At 45.7% G+C, this 20,780-nt stretch overlaps 1 protein-coding gene across 1 annotated transcript in view; it reads right to left on the minus strand.

Annotated features, from left to right (window-relative positions):
- The window catches only part of LOC127585671 (SH3 domain-binding protein 1-like), a 50,706-nt gene that overhangs the window by 25,610 nt on the left and 4,316 nt on the right, over positions 1-20,780 (minus strand). The window contains exons 2-8 of the mRNA XM_052043323.1: positions 17,983-18,022; positions 17,309-17,413; positions 13,148-13,224; positions 10,085-10,196; positions 6,229-6,305; positions 4,717-4,834; positions 1,180-1,248 (exon numbers count right to left, since the gene is read on the minus strand). Coding sequence (XP_051899283.1) covers positions 1,180-1,248; positions 4,717-4,834; positions 6,229-6,305; positions 10,085-10,196; positions 13,148-13,224; positions 17,309-17,413; positions 17,983-18,022 — 598 coding nt within the window. The remainder of the gene's footprint in view (positions 1-1,179; positions 1,249-4,716; positions 4,835-6,228; positions 6,306-10,084; positions 10,197-13,147; positions 13,225-17,308; positions 17,414-17,982; positions 18,023-20,780) is intronic.

The raw sequence follows: 20,780 nt of genomic DNA on the forward strand, positions 1-20,780 counted from the left end.
CGAAGAGCCTGTTCCTGTGCTGTACTGTTCTATGTTCTATGTTTTCAAGCCCAGGTACCCTAGAGTAATACAGCACAGAAACAGGCCCTTCGGCCCACCACATCCACGCTGACCATTGTACCTCTCTTTACCAGTCCCAGTTACCTGCATTTGGTCCATAGTCTTCTATGCCTTGTCTAAATGCTTCTTAAATGTTTTAAGAGTAACTGCATTCACCGCTTTCCCAGGTGGCACACTTCAATTTCCAACCGCTCCCTGTGTGAAAAAGTTCCCCTCAAATCCCCTCTAAATTTCCTTCCTCTCACCTTATACCTATGCTTTGTTTTAGAACCCCTACCAAAGAAAAAGGAAGATTCTTACGATTTAATCTATCTCACTCGTGACTTTGTATAACTCCATCAGGTCACCCCTCAGCCTCCTCCACTCCAGGGAAAACAAACGTAGCCTATGCACTCTCTCCTTACAAATGAAATGCTCCAATCCCAGGCAACATCCTGGTGGATCTCTCCAAGTACAGAGTCATAGAGTCATTGAACCACAGTCACAGAATCATTGTCACACAGGCAAAGGCACAGACCTTTTGTCCACCATGTCCTTGTTGACCAAGTAGTATTCATCTATGTTATTCCTATACAATCAGCACTTGTTCCATAGCCGACTGTGCCTTTGTGATTCAAGTGCTCAACCAGTTACTTCGTAAGTGTTGTGAGAGTCTCTGCCTTCACCACCCCTTCAGCCAGAGCATTCCAGATTCTAACCATCCTCTGGGTGAAGAGAATTCTTCCCCAGACTCCTTTTAAACCTCTTACCCTGAACACATGCCCTGTGGATATAGCTGCTCTACTCCTGGTAGAGGTTTCCTACTATCTGTCCCATCTATGCCCCTCATAGTTTTGTGTACAAGGCTGAGATGGGTAGATTTCTGAACCATAAGGAAATAGGGGCTACAATGATCTGACGGAAAAATAGGAATGGCCACAATGTTCTTTTTTGAATGACAGAGCTGGCTTCATGCCCCGTCTGACCTCCACTGCACAAGGTTCTAATATCAACCCTGGAGTGTTCTTTTAGGTTTACCATTGATAATTGTACTGAGTTCAATCCTCTCTCCTCAGCTGCCTGTTTTCACAGTGAAGAGGCAAAGCTTTCCCAGCTTGTGCCTTCAGTTTTGCGGCTTACCGAGTAAAAGTAGTTGGAGTATTCCTCCTCTTTGCTGGCGAAATGATACAGGTCAGCAGCATATTCATCCTATAATGATAAGTATTAGTCAAATGTACATTGAAACACACAGTGAAATACATCTTTTTGTGTAGAGTGCTCTGGGGGCAGCCCACAAGTGTCGCTGCGTTTCCAGCGCCAACATAGCATGCCCACAACTTCCTAACCTGTACGTCTTTAGAATGTGGAAGGAAACCCGAGCACCCGGAGGAAACCCATGCAGACACGGGGAGAACATACAAACTCCTGACAGACAGCGGCCGGAATTGAACTTGGGTCGCTGGCACCATAAAGCGTTACGCTAACCGGTACACTACTGTGCCTGCCCTCTGAGGTGAAGGAAGTAGATTTATTTATTTATTTTTGTAATTTATGGCAACTTTATGTCTTTGCACTGTACTGCTGTCACAGAACAAACAAATTTCATGTCACATAAGTCAGTGATAATAAATCTGATTCTGATGTCAGGGATTCGACTTTTCACCAAGCAATCACCAATTTTGAAGATACTGGCTGAGGGATTCCAGTGTATCCTTGTGGGCGTGCTGGATGATCATAATAAAGGTGGCCTTGGTCATGGAGCAACAAACTATCTGCTGGAGGAACTCAGCGGGTTGAGCAGCATCTGTGGGGGGGGGAGGAATTGTCGATGTTTCGGGTTGAAACCCTGCATCAGGACTGATTCCTCCAGCAGATTGCTTGTTGCTCCTGATTCCAGCGTCTGCAGTCTCCTGTGTCTCTGGCTTTAGTCACAGACGTGCTGCTGTAAACCTGAAATATCAGGAAATGGGTCGGATATACAAGCCAGACCCTCATCAATAAGTATCTGGTCAAACTTCCGAGGAAGAGAAAAGTGGTGACTTGACCCAGAAACAGTCTCCATCACATCTCACTCTGCGGTGGTTACATTGTCAATAACGCAGCTCTGAAACCGACCAGGCTCTGCGATTAAATTGCTGGACAGGCCAGTCCTTCTTTCACTTGAGTTCTTGGTTTTCTTGTAATACATTCATGGGATGTGGTTGCTGCTGGCAAGCCCTGTTTATATCCCCCGTTGAAGGGGCCATTTCAGAGAGTAGAGTCAACCACATTGGGTCTGGGGTCACACTAAGGGACTACAGAAGCTGGAAGATGAAGTCCAGATGAATGGTCTTGACCTGACACGTCGACTGTCCATTTCCTTCCACAGATGCTGCCTGACAGTTCCTCCAGCTGTTTTTTGCTCTCATGTAGGACAGATCGGGTAAGGGCAGCGGAACTGAAGATGAGTTAACAAGATGGATTTTTAATGTTAGTAGTAGATCCAATGCTCACTTTTTAATACTAAATGTATTGAATTAGTTGAAATTAGATCCCCCAACTGTGTGATGGCTTTGATCTCATGTCTCTAGACCACGTGTGAGGATTTGGGTGCAGTTGTAAGCACAAGTAACCATCACCGTCCCACTGATGGAGGATGATGGAAGTGCATAGGGACGTGGGATGGTCAACATTTTCAACAGGATGCCCGGGTGGTCAGAAGGGTGGGAAGGGGGATTTCAACGTGGAGAATTGCAAGGATTTGAGAAATGCATATCAGATGATTTTCCTAACTTTGAGAGAGTTAGAGTTGTGGAGAATGTGGGTCCACAAATCAATAAAAGGCCAGGTCAAGAGAAAATTGAAGAGGCTAACTGACTTGGGCAGCACAGTGGCACAGCTAGTAGAGCCACTGCCTCATGGCACCAGAGACCCAGGTTCAATCCTGACCTCAGGTGCTGTCTGCGTGGAGTTTGCACGTTCTCCCTGTGACCGCGTGGGTTTCCTCCGGATGCTCCAGTTTCCTCCCACATCCCAAAGACGTTTGGGTTGGTAGGTAAATTGGCCGCTGTAGGTTGCCCCGAGTGTGTAGGTGAGTGGTGAAATCTGGGGTGAGTTAAGGGAATATGGGAGGAACGAAACAAGTGGGCTTATGAGGGGTTGGTGTAGATGGCTGAGTGATGGTCATCATAGACTTGGTGGGCCGAAGGGCCTGTTTCTGCTCTGTTGTATCTTTCGATGACTATGACTCTTATCTCCAGAGTGGAAGTGATGCTTCAGGAGTACAGAGAAATGGTCAGACCCTCCTGCAGTAACTGTGTCCAGTTCTGGCACTGAGCCTTTGGGAAGGAGGTAGTGTCTCTGCAGTAGGTGCAGAAACAGTGGGTCTAAAATGAATGGGTTTGAGCTGTTATTTTGGTTACAGGATTTGGGTGTCACATTTTACTGCCCATTCCCAATTATCCTTTGAAAGGAACGACCTACAGGGCCATTTCAGAGGGCAATTAAGGGTCATCAACACTGAAGGGTCTGAGGTCAGATTTAGGCCAGACCAGGTAGGGACAGCCACTTTCCTTCTCTGAAGAATAATAATGAAACAAATTGGGATTTATGATAATCCACGAATCTCTAGGCCAAATTAGATGATATTTGGGGATTCCAGTTTTCAACTGAGGCAAGAACGCTGCCCAGGGTAACAGCCCAATACACTTTTCTCAGAATAGGGTGATGTACTAGATTTTTAATTCTAGTTTTAATTAATTGAACAAATTCTCCAACAGGCACAGTGGGACTTGAACTCTGGATGAAGCAACTGATGGCATTGTGGCCAAGTTTGCAAACGATACCAAGGTAGGTGGAGGGATGGGTAGTGTCACGGAGGCAGGGAGTCTGCAGAAGGACTTGGACAGGTTGGGAGAGTGGGCAAAGAAGTGGCAGATGGAACACAGCGTAGGGAAGTGTGGGGTTGTGCACTTTGGTTGGAAGAATAAAGATGCAGACTATTTCCTAAATGGGGAGAGAATTCAGAAATCAGAGGTGCAAAGGGACTTGGGAGTTCAAGTTAAGGATTCCCCTAAGGTTAATTTGCAGGTTGAGTCAGTAGTAAAGAAGGCAAATGCACTGTTAGCATTCACTTTGAGAGGACTAGAACATAAAAGCGAGGATGTACTGCTGAGGCTTTAGAAGACGTTGGTTAGACTGCATTTGGAATATTGTGAGCAATTTTGGGTCCCGTATCTAAGGAAGGACGTGCTGGCCCTGGAGAGGGTCCAGAGGAGGTTCGCAAGAATGATCCCGGGAACGAAAGGCTCAACATATGAGGAGCGTTTGACGTCTCTGGGCCTGTACTCGATGGAGTTCAGAAGGATGAGGGGGGATCTCATTAAAATCTACTTTCCCAGCGAACTATTGGTAACATCAAATAAAGGTACAAAAATGTGATTTGTGAGTCAATTATCCAACAATAAAAGGACATCTGAAATAAAAATAAAAACAAAAAATGATGTGAATGCTCAGAAGGTCAGGCAGCATCTGTGGAGAGAGAAACTGAGTTAAAGTTTTAGGCCAATGACTTTTCATCAGAGCACCCCCAGCATTTTCTGTTATTATTTCAGATTTCCAGCCTCTGCAGTTTTTCTGCTTTTCAGTTAAAAGGACATGGTTCATCTAATCCTTGACTCTGACATACTCCCCAAGCACCTTAGATAGTTCGACTTTTCTCCAGATCTCTTCCACCTCTTCTTTGAGAAGGTCTAACTTCGCTGTCTGAGACTGAGCGGCTGCTCCCGTGTTGACTGACTTTGTTGCTTGCGACAGCCTAGGAAAGAAAGTGTGACCACAAACAGTTTGTGGCTGGGTGTGAGATGGCACACAGCCTACATCCATAATCAAATACATTTCAATGTGAAGAAGTCTTCAAACATGGGGTAAACCATATGCAACATGAGAATGAAAGCCCTCATCACTATCAGAGGGTTAGAAGTGATTTAATGCTTGCTTCCTCAACCTTCCTGTAATAATCCTGATAAATGTTTAAATAGTGATTAGACTGAAGGTGGAAATGAAATAACTGTGCCTACTGCCCTGTGTGCATGCACGTGTGTGTCTATGATTTTGTGTCTGTGTTCCTGTGTCTGCGTTCCTGTGTCTGCGATCCTGTGTCTGCGATCCTGTGTCTGTGTTCCCGTGTCTGCAGTCCTGTGTCTGCGATCTTGTGTCTGCGTTCCTGTGTCTGCGATCCTGTGTCTGTGATCCTGTGCCTGCGATCCTGTGTCTGCGTTCCTGTGTCTGTGTTTCTATGCATGTATTTCTCTGTGAGACCGTGTTTGTGTTCCTCTGTGTGTGTTCCCCTATGCATGTTCCTGTATGCCTGTGTTTCTCTGTGTCTATTTCTTTCTCTCTCTCTGAGAGTTTTGTGTGTGTGTGTGTGTGTGTGTGTGTGTGTGTGCGCGCGCGTGCGTGCACGCTAACAGTCACTTTACACATTTGGAAATTAGGGAAGGCCAGCATGGATATTAAAGGTCATGTGTAGAGACGAATAGACTTCAAGAGGATGTTGGCTGGCTGGGGAATGAGAAAATCTTGCCCTACCAACTTTTTGTGAATGTAACAGAGAAAGTAGACAATGACAACGCAATTTATGTTGACACTCAAAAAGCCACCAGTAAGGTATTTCAGAATGGAGTATTGTGAAACATGTGAACATAACTCAGATTGCTAGCGAGGCAGAAAGGTAGACAGCAGATCGAAAGAGTAACTATTCACAATGGAAAAAGGTGTTCTGCAAGGATTGGGGCTGTGACCGCTGCTAATTTGAAAATTTAGACTCTGAATCAGAAACACCATTTCTAAAACGGGAGGTATTGTTCATGCTGAATAGGACTGCCAAAAATTACAGGACTTCAATAAGCTGGCAAAATGGGCACATAGTTGGCAAATGAACTCGGATAAATTGCATTTCTGAAAAACACAATGATGCTGGAAGAACAGCAGGGCAGGCAGCATCCTGGCCTGCTGAGTTCCTCCAGCATCATCGTGTTTTTCATCTAGATTCCAGCAGCTGCAGCCTTTGTTTCTCTAGTATTGCATTTCTACTCTGCATTTATCCTGGAAGGTGTGAGTTGCGATGGCATAGAGGAACAAATATACCAGTCACCGGAAGTTCCTGAGAGTTGGGGTACTGCCCTAAGCTGGACAGCACTGTGATCTTACCGATTCCTTGCTGCTGTCCAATCCTGTGTCAATTTGGCCAGCTGCTTCTTGTGTTTGAGAATGTTGGGGAGTTCTTCCTGTTTTGCAAGAGGAAGCAAGGTTAGGTTGGGTCTGAGTACTTCCAGGAAGTGACCTGTCCAGTTGTTTTCCTTGCCTACCCCACCAGTTCCCAACAACACTGACTCCCACGGAGCGTCTCCCTCCCACCCCAGGGTCCTGATCCCCTGATACCTCAATCAAATGGATGATAAAAACAGAAAAACACTCAGTAGGTCAGGCAGCATCTGTGGAAAGAGAAGCAGAATTACTGCTTCAGGTCAAAGGCTCTCTGTCAGAAATGCGAAAGAAAGAAGACAAGTCTAAGTCACAGAGAAGATGGGGGAGTGATGGGAAGGACACAGGGTATATCTCAGATAGGGTGAGGCCAGGGTCGCTGTGCTGTACTGTTCCATGTTCTATGTACACTAATATCAATTTCTTTTCTCATTTTCCCATCTACTCCCTTCAGATTCTACCACTCCCCTACAAACTAGGGGCAATTTACACTAGCCAATTAATCCACCAACCAGCACGTCTTTGGGATGTGGGAGGAAACTTGAACACCCGGGGGAAGCCTATGCGGTCACAGGGAGGACATGCAAACTCCGCAAAGGCAGCAGTGGAGGTCAGGATTGAACCCCGGTGGTTGGACAATCAGGCAGTGGCTCTGCGAGGTGCACCCTACGTCAATGACCCTAACCCTAACCCAGACACGAGCTCATCCACTGTCTGCAGGTCAGGGTCTCACCATTGGCAGTCCAGTGTTAAGCTGCTTCCTAAATCTCTGCCTTTCTCCCAAATCTCTCCTTAAAACTGGCCTCATTGACCTGTCCTTTCATCATCTGCCCTAACACTAGCGTCTCAGGGTTGATGCTGTTTGATAACGCTCCTGTGCTGCACGGTGGTACGGTTTGCTTTGTTGAAGGTGCTATGTAAACATATGTTGTTGTTGTTTTTGCCTCCTGGGGTGTGGTGGGTGCCAGTGCACAGACTGTCCTGCAGAACAATCTCGGTTCTTACCCGCACTGTGTAACCACAGACCAACAATGGCCGTCTCGCTGCATTACTTTAGACCTCTGATTTACTTCAGTGAGTGGGCTGAGGCCTGGAAACAACAGCTCTGTTCGAGTTTGGCAGGAAGCTGCCCTGCCTCCAGCTTGGTTTCGAGAGGGCTGTGTGCAGAACCTTGCCTTTCTCACTCTCAGCCTGTACCCTGCCGCCCCGCTCACCTCCCTCCCCCTCCGCCTCCCCCTCCCCCTCCAACTCCACCTCAGCCTGGTGTTCGTTTTGCATGATGGATTCCCACTGCAAGCTGTGTTGGCAAACATCAAGTCACCATACACACAGAGACCACACACCACTCCATTCAGTACAGAGTGACCAACACCACTCAGTACAGAGTGACCACGGGACATTCCATTCAGTACAGAGTGACCAACACCACTCCACTCAGTACAGAGTGACCACGGGACACTCCACTTAGTACAGAGTGACCAACACCACTCCACTCAGTACAGAGTGATAACATACCACTCTACTCAGTGTAGTGACCACATACCATTCCACTCAGTACAGAGTGACCATGGTACACTCCACAGTGCAGAGTGACCACACACCACTCCACTCAGTATAGTGACCACACGGAATCCACTCAGTAGAGTGGCCACACACCACTCCACTCAGTACAGAGTGACTATGAGACACTCCACTCAGTACAGAGTGACAACAAGCCACTCCATTCAGTAGAGAGTGACCACACAAGCTCCATACAGTACCTAAAGTCCCACACCACTAGGTTCAAGAACAGCTACTTCCCTTCAACCATTCAGTTCTTGAACCATCCGGCACAACCCTCATCACTACCTGAGTATGGCAACATGACGACCACTTTGCACTACAATGGACTTTGTTTTTTTTTGTTCTAATTGTGTTCTTTCATGTAAAAATTGTGTATAATTTATGTTTGTGTTTTTCTTGTGAATGTTATGTATCTGATGCTATGTGCCTGTGATGCTGCTGCAAGTAAGTTTTTCATTGCACCTGTGCACACATGTACTTGTGCAAATGACAATAAACTTAAGCGTGACTTTGAGTGACCACATGCACTCTACCTAGTACAGAGTGACACACACCACTCCACTCGGCATGGAGTGACAAGCATTACTATTCTGAATGACGTGACCACAACCCTTTTTTGTTTGTCACGTGAGCACGCTCCCTTCTTCCTGAAACAGTGACCAGAATCACAGAGTAGTGGCAATCTCCTGGAGTGACCACAAGCCTGTTCTCTCTCAGTAGTGTGACCACAAACTCCCTCCTCTCTGCTTGAGTGACCACCAACTTGGCATGGAGGGAGCCCAAGGGTCTACACATGACTCCATAAGGACATGGAGATAAATCCTGGGAATTTTTGATGCATCCTTGGGATAATTTAGTTCATGAACTACACAGCTTGAACTGACTAAACATGGAACCATCCCCCCCATGATTAGTATGTGGAAATGACAGCTTTAACAACAGGAAGAGCAAGAGCAGTTCCAGAGCATGACTGCACACAGTAACGGCAGCCTGCAGGGCACTTGACCAGCCAGGAAACCACTCAACCCTCTGCCTCTCTGTGCAAATAACATGTGCTGGTGAGGTGCTCATTGGGTGTTAATTAATTAGACCCTGATATCTGTTATCCCGTTAAATGGGTGCTGTTGGCATATGTTGTCCATCCCTAATTACCCTTGAGAAATTGATGGTGAGCCCCATGGCCCTTGCAACTTATTTGTCTGCCTGCATCTCACTTTCTCTGTAACTGTAACATTATATCATGAATTTTTTTGTTGTCTTCCCTTTGTACTACCTCAGCATACTCAAGTATGGAACGATCTGTCTGGATGGCATGCAAACAGAAGTTTTTCACTGTATCTCGGTACTTGTGACAATAATAAACCAATTACCAATTACCTTCACGAACCACTGCAGACCCTGTGATGGATACACCCATGGTGTTCCTGGATTCAGACCCAGCAACGATGAGGGAACAGTGATATATTTCCAAGGCAGGATGGTGTGCGACTTGGGAGGTGATGGTGTTCCTATCCACCTGCTGCCCTTTTTCCTTGTTGGTGGTGGAGATTGAGGGTTTGGGAGGTGCTGTGAGAGTAGCCTGGGTGAGTAACTGCAGTGTTGGCAGACAGCACTTACAGCAGACATGGTGTGCTGGAGCTGGAAGGAGAAGGTGTTTGGGTGATGGTAGTTGGGTACTTATCAAGCGGATTGCGTTGACCTGGATGGTGTCAAGATTCTTGAGCATTGTCGGCGCTGCACTCATCCAGGCACGTGGAGCATATTCCATCACAGTGGCGCAGCTATGCTTGCCTCCCAGATCCAGGGACCCAGGTTCGATCCTGCCTTCGAATATGCTGTCTGTGCGGAGTTTGCATGTTCTCCCTGTCACTGCTTGGGTTTCCTCTGGATGCTCCATTTTCCTCCCACATTCCAAAGACAGTAGTTAATTGGACACTGTAAATTACCTCTTGGGGCGGGTTAACAGCAAACAGGGCATGTGTGAGAGAGAGTAAGTTGCAGTGGTACAGGGAAATAAGGAGAGGGGGAATGGGACGAATGGGATTGCTTCCCAGGGAATCAGCATAGACATCTTGTGTTCAGTGGCCTCCTTCTGTGTCATTATGAGCATAAGTATAGGATAGTGGAAAAGCTTTGGGGAGTCATTCACCACAGGAGGCTCAGCCTCTGACCTGCTCTGGAGACCACAGGACTTATATTTACATTCAATGAGTCCATGTAACTGCTTTACTTTCCTCACCTCGGACAATTTAAAGAGCGGGTCCAGGACCTCTTTCTCCAGCTGAAGTTCATGTTCAACACGGACCTTTGCCAAAGTACCTTCCACGTAGCAGCAAACCTCCAACGTTTTCCTGCAGGAAGAATGCATATACAATGAGCAACCAGGAGGGCAGGAGGAGAGAACAAGTGACACACTGGGTCATGCAAGGCAAGTTCAGTATGTCAGAAATTCATTCTGAAATGGCAAGTGCCTCTCTCCGATGGGGCTACTAGATGGTAAATGGACTACACAAGACAAGACAAGACAAGACAAGATATCTTTATTAGTCACATGTACATCGAAACACACAGCGAAATGCATCTTTTGCATGGAGTGTTCTGGGGGCAGCCCGCAAGTGTCGCCACGCTTCCGGCACCAACATAGCATGTCCACAACTTCCTAACCCATATGTCTTTGGAATGTGGGAGGAACATTGAACATGTCCTTATGATTTGGGTCTTGGAGACTTAAATCATAAGGACATGTTCACAAATTTGTATTTCCTTAATTTTTTTGGGACTCTTAATGGGTAGTAATTCAAAACTTTAGACAGAGAGAAAACAACACTTAGTTCTCCCCACCCACCAACCCATCTACCTTAATCTTATCCAAATTCCATTTTCTTCTCTGCACATTCCCATCAACTCCCCCAAGATTCTACCACTCACCCACACACTAGGGACAATTTACAGTGGCCGATTAACCTACAGGTCTTTTGGATGTGGGACGAAACTGGAGCACTCGGGGGAAACCCATGTGGTCACAGGAAGAACATGCAAACTCCACACAGACAGTGCCGGTCACAGGAGCTGTGGAGCAGCAGTTGTATGACCTGCACCACTGTGCCTCTCGATCCCAGATAAAGTCTTCTGTTTCCATTTTTACAGTCACATTAGTGACCTCAGGAATATCCCAAACCACCATAGCCCAAGGAATATGGTCACTTTGAGAACATAAGGCAGCCAATTTGTGCAGAGAAAGTTTCCAAAACAAGCGATGCCACATATAACCAGATAATCTGTTTTTTCAGTGAAGTAAATGGAAGGAGAAATATTTGTCCATGACTCCGAGAAGAACTGACCCAAATTACACATTCAAATCCCAAGAGAGAGGCTTGAAGCTTCAACTTTCTGACTATGACCAGAGAGACTGACCAACTGAGTCATCATTGAAGCATATCTCTGCAGCTTCATACAGTCATCGTTAATTCCTATCCAACTTCCTTCCCTGTCAACTTACCCAGACAATCTATGTAAAGTCTCATACTGTTCAGACACTTCCTCTATCTATGCGTCAGTGAACATTTATATTTCCTTGTACATCCTTCTCTGAAAATTATGCTGTCAAATCCTCTAACGCATTGTGTAGGTGAGCATTAAGGAAGGACCTGATCTTCTTTCAGCTCTTTCCCCTTCAGGAAGAGCAGAACTGAAATCCAGGAATCTCTGTCCATTGGATGTCAGCTCTCAGATCAACCTGTAACTCTGAGCAAAGTGTTGAGATGGGGGAAAGTCCTTCACTTGTTCCCCTTCCTTTGAAATTAGCTGAGACCCCCGGGTTAGACCCTAAACCCCATCTGGCCAGACCTCCTTGGTGAGTTTGGTTCTCGACCTGAATCTACTTGGACAAATATAAGGATCTTGCACCTAGTGATGGCTTGTTGATGCCATGTTCTCAAACCCTTAATTGTACCTCTTCCATTATGTCACTTCAGCATTTCTTTTTGCACTACCTCAGTGTGCACTCCTTTACTTTGCACCATTCTGTTGCTTGTTGCTGTATTTATTATTGCATTTGTTATTACAATGTACACTGCTTACTCTGTGAGCTAGGAATTTCATTACACTCTGGTGTATGGTACATGACAATAAACCAATCTGAACCTGGAAGTTCTGTACAAGGGGAGAAATTGATTATTGGCTTGATAATGCCAGATGCCTGACGTATTGGTGTTTGCATTAAACATTGCAGATCTGAAGATGAATTTCCAGGCTATAAGCTCTTATAAGGACTATGACCTCACGATCCACATTGTTGTGAACTTGCACCTTATTGCACTGCACTTCCTCTGTAGCTGTGACACTTTACTCTGTACTGCTATTGTTTTTACCTGTACTACATCAATGGACTCTGTACTACCTCAATGTAACTGCACTGTGTAATGAATTGATTTGTACGATCGGTATGCAAGACAAGTTTTTCACTGTACCTCAGTACAAGTGACAATAATAAACCAATACCAATACTAATGAATTTCCAGGCTATAAGCTCTTTGAGAAGCTGATCTCCCAGTAAGCCAGGAAGCTCCCTGCTATCTGCTGCCTTGCAAATAGCATCATGCAGCAATTAGGCTCTGTATGGTCCTTCTGATGGGTTGTGGTAGGATGTGTCACCCACAGGAACTAGCAATTCCCTTAAAGGGTGAGGCCACCAAGAAGCTAAACGTCAGAAGCTCAGCATCTGTACATGAGCAGATGCTGGCGAAGGTGGGGGGGGGCAGTGGTGGGGTCACTGGACTTTGAACAGGAGCAGATGCCTTAGTGGATTCTCTTATTGTCTAGTTAGTAATAAAGGGAAAGCAGCATTGATTGGTGATAAAACTAAGGTCCCACGTGGCTCAGTACTGCACGGGTGGGGAAACGTTGGCAGTGATACTTGCACCTTATTGTCTGCCTGCACTGCACTTTCTCTGTAGCTGTTACACTATCTTGCACATTCTTTTCCCTTGTACCACCTCGATGTACTGATGTGATGAAATGATCTGTATGGATGGCTTGCAAAACAAAGTTTTTCACTGTACCTGTGACAACAGTAAACCAATTTACCAATGCTCCTTAGATCTCATTATAGCCCTAGCAGGGGCTAATGTAACTGTGTCAACCTCAAATGAATCTGCTATTTTGATTTTATTTCCGTGACTATTTTACCCCCTCCCCCACCCCAAACCATTCTGCAAACCTTGTGTGCCATCCTCAGACATTCCTGTCTCATTGTCCTGACCACGTCTAGACTTCCAACCTTAACAGACGGCTTCTCACTCACCGAATGCAGGACTCATTGTCCAGCTCTCTACAGCTTTCTCCCATGCTCTGTGACAAGGCCATCAAGGGCATCTTCTTCTGCAGAAACAGGCAAGAAACAATTATTGTAGAAGGTGCTACAGGAGAGGACATAGAACATAGAACACTACAGCACAGCACAGGCCCTTCGGCCCACAATGTTGTGCTGACATTTTATCCTGCTCTCAGATCTATCTAGTGATCTTAGTGATAATTTGATTGCGGGAAGGGAGTTGGTCGTCATGGCAGAAGCAGGAGGGGTCTCAGGAGCAAATGAGCCATGCACACCTCAACAGAGAAGAATAGTCATAGGGAGACCATCAGACACACTCAGTTTTACACAAATCCTATCCTCACGCACCTTATTCTTCCCACACTTTCATCAACTTTCCTCTGGATCCTACCACTCATCTACACAATAGGGGCAACTTACAGTGGACAATTAACTAATTTGTATGTCTTTGGGATGTGGGAGGAGATTGGAGCACCTGGAGGAAACCCATGTGGTCACAGGGGGGAACGTGCAAACTCCACACAGACAGCACCAGAGCTGTGAGGTGGCAGCTCTATCAAAGGGAAGAGAATGTGGACTGAAGGGTCAGGTATGGGGTAGTAGGGGTAGTGGAAAGAGGTACGCCAGGGAGCGGATACGGGCAAGACTGCAGGGGCAGATGTACTCGGCATGTCAGGCAGCATCTGGGGATGGGGAAACAGAGTCACATTTTCAGTTGGGAATAGATAGTTGAAGCAGATATTTATTGACCTCCTGAGGATTTCCAACATTTTCTGTTTTTAATCCTGATGCTTGCAGTACCTGCAGTACCATACATGCATCAGATCACGTGCTTTTCAGGTCTCTTTTGAAATTTTGCTTCCCATTTCAATCCTTTCACGTGGTGGTTACATAGGGAGTTATAAGATAAGGGGTCAGTGATTTAAACAAGAGGTCCACAGAAATTTGTTTTTGCAGATTCCTCATCATCTCTGGAAGTCTCTTCCAGAGGGTTGTGGAGGCTGGATCATTAGAAGTATTTAATGTGGAGGCAGGTACGTTTTTGAAAGATTGGGAAGTAGAGGGAACTGGCACAGAAGGGTTGTTGAGGCCTGGGGCAGATCAGAAAGATCATATTGAATGGTGGGGTCTGTTATGTTTGTTCTTCATCAAGAGACAAACTTCGCATGGGTTTAACATCTGAACATTTTATTAACCAACACAGACTGCTTGCTGTCCTTTTCTTTTTATATCCACTTTCTGTTCCCCCATGTGACTCCTTGCATTAACTACTGAGAACTGTAGTTCTCTATTATAACTACATAATAACACATAACAACACAGGGTCAGCTTGATGGGCTAGAGAAACAAAGGATTGCAGATGCTGGAATCTAGATGAAAAACACGATGATGCTGGAGGAACTCAGCAGGCCAGACAGCATCCGTGGAGGAAAGCAGGCAGTCAACGTTTCGGGTCAGGACCCTTCTTCAGGACTGAAGATCGGAAAAGGGGAAGCCCAATGTATAGGAGGGAAAAGCAGAGCAGTGATAGGTGGACAAAAGAGGGGAGGCGGGGTGGGCACGAGGTGGTGATAGGTAGATGCAGGTAAGAGATAGTGACAGGCAGGTGCGGGGGAGGAGGGGAGAGCAGGTCCACTGGGGGATGGGTCAAAGGTAAGGAGAAAAAGGAAAAAAAGGGGCTAGGAAAAAGAGAGATAAGCTAGGAAAGGAAAGGAAAGAAGAAGCATAGTGGGGATGGGTTGTTGTGGGGAAAGAGGGCGGGGATTACTTAAAGTGGGCTTGGTGGATTACACCTGCTCCTATCGCCTTGTGTTCTCTCCTGTGTTTTTGTGTGTGGGAAGGCTTAAGCGGAGAGCCAGGAGGTTAAAGTAACTCAACAAACTCAAGGGATGAAACATCTGGGTGTCTATACCAGACAGAAGTAGAGATCAATAGTGACAACGAAAATCCATAAAGTAAAAAAAAAACGACTGGATTGTGACAAATTATTTCAATTACAGACACTGGGGATGACATTGAAACATAAGAAGAAGGAGACGGAGCTGCCCAAACGGCCTCTCAGACCTGCTCCACGTCAGTAAGGTCACGGCTCTTGCTTGACCTGAACCGTGCTCTGACCCCCATGGTTTCTGTTTGCATTAAGAGTCTAAAATATCTATGAATCTCAGCCTTGAATATATCCAAAAAAGTATACACAGCTGTCTGCAGTAGAGAATTCCAACCTCTTTGTAAAGAAATTTCCCTTCACCTGGAGCTGAGGTGAACTGAGAAAGGTTGGGGAGGTCCAATGTTACACAAGGAGAGAAATATGATAGATTTTAATCGATTCTTTCTTATCGCAAGGAATAGTAGGTCGGAGGATTTAAAAAAAATTATTTCCTTCCAACATAGGTGACTATTCGGCCCATCAAATCTATGCTAGCACTAAGAATAACCCCATCAATCATATTCCCCTTCTTATTTCCCTGTTACCTATTCTCTCTCATATGCTGACTAACTCTCCCCTGATTCTTCTACCACCCACCAACACTGAAGGGGAATTTACAGTAGCAACTTAACCTGGCAGTTCACCTTTCGGACGTGGGAGGGAACTGGAGCACCTGAAGGAAACCCACATGGTCACAGAGAGGACGTGCACACTCCACACAAACAGCACTGAAGGTTAGGATCAAATTCAGTTGCTGAAGGTGTAAGGCACCAGAATTAATTACTGTACCACTGTGATGCCCATAGTATTGGTTTATAGTATTTACAGAAACATTTTAACCAACTGGTCCATGCCAAAACTTATACTCCACCCTTCCCCTTTTTATTCCACGCCCGCATCCCTCTACCCTCGTTCCCCACCCCCACTATCCCCTTCCATTCCTTTCTCCCTGATCCACCCTTGCCTTGAATTCACTCTGCTCTCTGCCTCAGTCACTCCTGGCGGGAGTGGGTTTCTCATTCTCACCCATTGGATTGAATGGTATACAAGCTCGAAGGGTTCATTCCATTCCATATTACCAAATCATGTACCATTTGTGGGGCATTTGTATATAATCATGCAAATAAGTCACATGATCAGAGGATGTGATGACACCATTGTATGCAAGGAGTTCCTTGTCAGAGTTAGAATAAACATCTTTATTCTAAGCTCCCATGTCCTGTGTCTTTTTAACGGGTAGAACTAACCACTTAGAACACAGGGCAACATTCCCCCGTCCTGCAGCCTAGTTCCCCAATCTGAGCCCAAAGGGACCTACTAGGTATGTTGGGTTGGGGAAATTGAGTGTATGTACACACGACACATTCAGAATCAGCTTGGGTCCTGCTGTGTTTTCTAGGCAGAGAGTAAAGGACACGAGTAAAACCAAAAGGAAGAGACTGGCAGGCAGTGTATGTGTGAGAGTTAGAGAGCAAGTGGGGGAGGGTGGTGGGGCCAGGCCTGGTTGTGTTCACAGCAAGGCCCAATTTTATATCCTAGTGGAACCTCCACTCCACTCTGTTGCTAAACTGGTCGTACCCAGGGAAGAACATTGGGTGACTCATAGCTTGTGGTTTGGCCATTAGGAGCCTCACCACAAAGACCTGACTGGCCAATGTGGAGACTGGAGCCACATATCACAGGAGGTACGTACCATATAAAAGCTTAAGAAATAGAAACTGCTGTAGGCCAAATGGTCTATGGGTAAGGAACGATAGAAAATATGGCTCCCTCGCTTGTTCTATCATTCAATAAAGTCATGGCTGATCTTCTAACAACTCCATGCTCTTGCCTAATCTCTATTTCCTTAGTATCCAAAAACCTAGCAATCTCAGCCACGAATATATTCAATGATGACGCATGCAGCCTCTATGCTAGAAAAGTCTGAAGATTCACAGTCCTCTAAGTGAAGAAATTTCTCCTCATCAGTCCTAATATGGTCTAACTCTTCTGCTAACATATTGAACCTCTCCCAGTTCCAGGCTCTCCAGCTGGGTAAACAACCTCACAGTATCCTCCTTTCAATCCCTCTCAAGCATTTAAGTCACGATCGGTGTGATCTCTTGAGCTAATTTCAACTGCATGCAGCAGTCACTTGTATAATCACGCTTGGCGGAGCGTCAGCCCATCGTTAAAAACAAGATGGGTGGCTTTGCTTTACTCACCAGCCGTCTCTCCAGATCTGACCCCTGTTGGCCTTGAAGACAGGCCTGTAGCTTCTTGTGTGTGTTGCACGTTGCCCGTCTTGCAGGTTCAATCCTGTTCTCAAACTGATCAAAGGTGGAAACAAGAAAGAAGGTGTGAGGTCAACTCACTGCATTAACTTGGAAGCAAAGCTTTTGGCTCACATCTCTGAAACACCCAGGCCTCCTATCTCCCAATGCAGCTTAAAGGCAGATGTTAACCAGCCTAAGGATGGCATCTCAGGCAATGCAAGACTTCCTTACTATTGGTGCTACTGCTGCCTCAGTACTGCACCAGAGTGTTGGCACCTCTAACCCAGATGTACAAATACTACCATTGAGGTTAAACTGCATGGTGAGATTGTTGCAGCTTATGGGATGTTTGACAGTAATGGCTCATTTGCAGAAACCTTCAATATTGGAATGAGTCAGAAATAAAGAAAGCAGTCAAAATTAGCAGGGAATCTGAACCCTCAAGGTTACAATTCTGTTTTTTTTTGACGGACGGAGAAGGAGAGGTGCAGGAGCGAACTGCACCATTCGCCTCAGTCCTTTGTTCATTTCCCAGGATGTCTGTTTCTAATGCAAGGGTCTTCTTGACATTAAATTTCTGAATTGCATTACAGAGACTGTTTTGTTTTGTCGCAGCAATGTACCTGGATGAGGTCCTCGCTGAGAAGCAGTGAATTCTCACTTCTGGAGAGAAAACAAAGAGGAGAAAACAAGATTAGATGTGTAAATGATTTAAAATTGTATTTCTGGTTGAAAGAAAGAAGCTTGCAAGAAATCTGGTACAATACACCTGCATCTAAACTCATTGCTCTCAAGTATTTATAATGTTTGCAAATTTTCATTTCCCATCCTTAAATGCCTCTGAAAGATGGTGGTGTCTTCTTGAACTGCTGCAGTCCCTCCGCTAAAGACATTCCTGAATTCCTACCTTGCAATAAAGCAAGACAGTGGTAATGGCTGGAGCTCAATCACCCCAGCCCCAGCAATCACTGCAGGAGTTCCATCTTAAGGTGATTCTTGCCACCTCTCTCAGCATCAACGTCATCAATGATCAGAAATTCACCTGGACCAGCCATGTAAATATGGTGGGGTTGGAGGCTGGGTATTCTGACTCATCTCCTGACACCCAAAGCCTTTCCACCATCTGCAAGGCACAAGTCAGAAGTGTGATGGGATGTTCTCTACTTGCCTGGACGAGTGCAGTTCCAACAACACTCGAGAAGCTCCAGACCATCCAGGACAAAGCAGCCCGCTTGGTTGGTCATTTTTACCAGAAGGACTGCAGTGGTTCAAGAATACAGCTCACCACCACCTTCTCAAGGGCAATTCGTGATTGACAAATGGGACTAGTCTAGGTGGGTATCTTGGTTGGCATGGATGAGTTGGGCCAAAGGGCCTGTTTCCGTGCTGCATAAATGCTAGCCTTGCCAGGAATACGCACATCCCGAGAAAAAAAGTAAATATTTTTCCAGGATTTAGATGATGAAGAAACAGCAACATAAATAGGGCAGGCACGGTAGTGTAGCAGTTAGCATAATGCTTTACAGCACCAGCGATCCGGGTTCAATTCCCGCCGCTGCTATCTGTAAGGAGTTTGTATGTTCTCCCTGTGTCTGCATGGGTTTCCTCCGGGTGCCCTGGTTTCCTCCCACCTTCCAAAGACGTACGGGTTAGGAAGTTGTGGGCATGCTATGTTGGCACCGGAAGCGTGGCGGCACTTGTGGGCTGCCCCCAGAACACTCTGTGCAAAAGATGCATTTCACTGTGTGTTTCGATGTACATGTGACTAATAAAGATATCTTATCTTATATTTCCAAGTCACAATGGTACTTGACTTGTATGTATATTGTATTGCTGCTGCTGTCTCACAGCTCCAGTGACCCAGATTCAATGCTGACCTCCAGTGCTCCCTGTGTGGGGTTTGCATGTCTTTTCCAAGTGCTCCAGTTTCCTCTCATACCCTGAAGAAGTGCTGGTTGATAGGTTAATTGGCTCTTTGAAATTACCCCTCGTGTGTGGGTGCATGGGGTATGTTCAAGTTCAAGTTCAAGTTTATTGTTGTCATAGGCATACATACACAGGGTATAAATGCCATGAAAATTAGCTTTTCACAGCAGAGGCACAGTACATAACAAGACGGGGACAACCATAAGAACATAAACTTAACATAAATTATACATAACTTTCAGGTGTGCCAAATAAAAGGCAAAATAAATATAACAACACTCGTGCAAGACTGAGAGAGGGATAAAGATATAGTTCGAGGTAGTATAAGGTCTTTCAGGTCGGTGATGGGAATATTTCAGTGTTCCCTTGGGAGCTGGCTGCAAAATGTCGCCACTCTCCGGCACCGTTTTATGATGTAATATTGCATGTAAGAGAGAATAGGTTACAGGGAAAAGGAACGGATGGGATTACTCTGAGACTCTGCAGAGACTCAATGGGCCAAATAGTGCTCCTCCATGCTGGAAGAGAACATGAGAATATTGGAAGTGGTGGCATCTCCACGAAGCTGCCACCTTGGATGGGGATATGGGAGATACTGTTGTAATAGTCTTGGTGAGTTTGTAACAGTGCATTTTGTTCATAGCACACAGTGCAACCATGTGGGGGGGGGTGGAGGGAATGGTTGTTTAGGGTGGTGAATGATGAGCTAGTCCAGCAGGTTTTGTTTTAGATGGTGTGGAGTTTCATACCTTGTGCTAGCATTGTCCTCATCCAGCCAACTCTCAGAGTTAAGGGAGCTCTGTCATGACTAAGACTATAAGATATAGGAGCAAGATTAGGCCATTCGGCCCATTGACTCTGCTCTGCCATTCAATCATGGCTGATTTTCTTTTCAACCCCATTCTCCAGTCTTCTCCCTGTAACCCTTTAGCCCCTTACCAATCAAGAACCTATCAAATACACCTAAAGTCTTGGCTTCCACAGCCCTCCGTGGCAACAAATTCCGCAGATTCACTACCCAGTGGTTGAAAAAATTCCTCCTCATCTCAGTTCTAAAGGGATGTCCCTTTATTCTAAGGCTATGCCCTCGGATTCTAGACTCTCCTACTAATGGAAGCAATCTCTCCACATCCACTCTATCCAGGCCTTTCAGCATCAGGTAGGTTTCAATGACATATATCAAACGAGTACTCCATCGAGTACAGGCCCAGAAACATCAAACACTCCTCATATGTTAAGCCTTTCGCTTCTGGGATCATTCTTGTGAACCTCCTCTGGACCCTCTCCAGGGCCAGCATATCCTTCCTTAGATACGGGACCCAAAATTGCTCACAATATTCCAAATGTGGTCTGACCAATGCCTTATAAAGCCTCAGTAGTACATCCTGGCTGAGTAAAGGACAGTTTTCCTGTCTCTGTGCTACCGGGCCTTATGTCATAATTTGAGCTTTACTTAACGTCAAATTCCAGAAGTGAAAGAGCATTTCATAATCCA

The sequence above is a fragment of the Pristis pectinata genome, chromosome 33 (assembly GCF_009764475.1).
Source record: "Pristis pectinata isolate sPriPec2 chromosome 33, sPriPec2.1.pri, whole genome shotgun sequence".
In the NCBI taxonomy this organism is placed as follows: Eukaryota; Metazoa; Chordata; class Chondrichthyes; order Rhinopristiformes; family Pristidae; genus Pristis; species Pristis pectinata.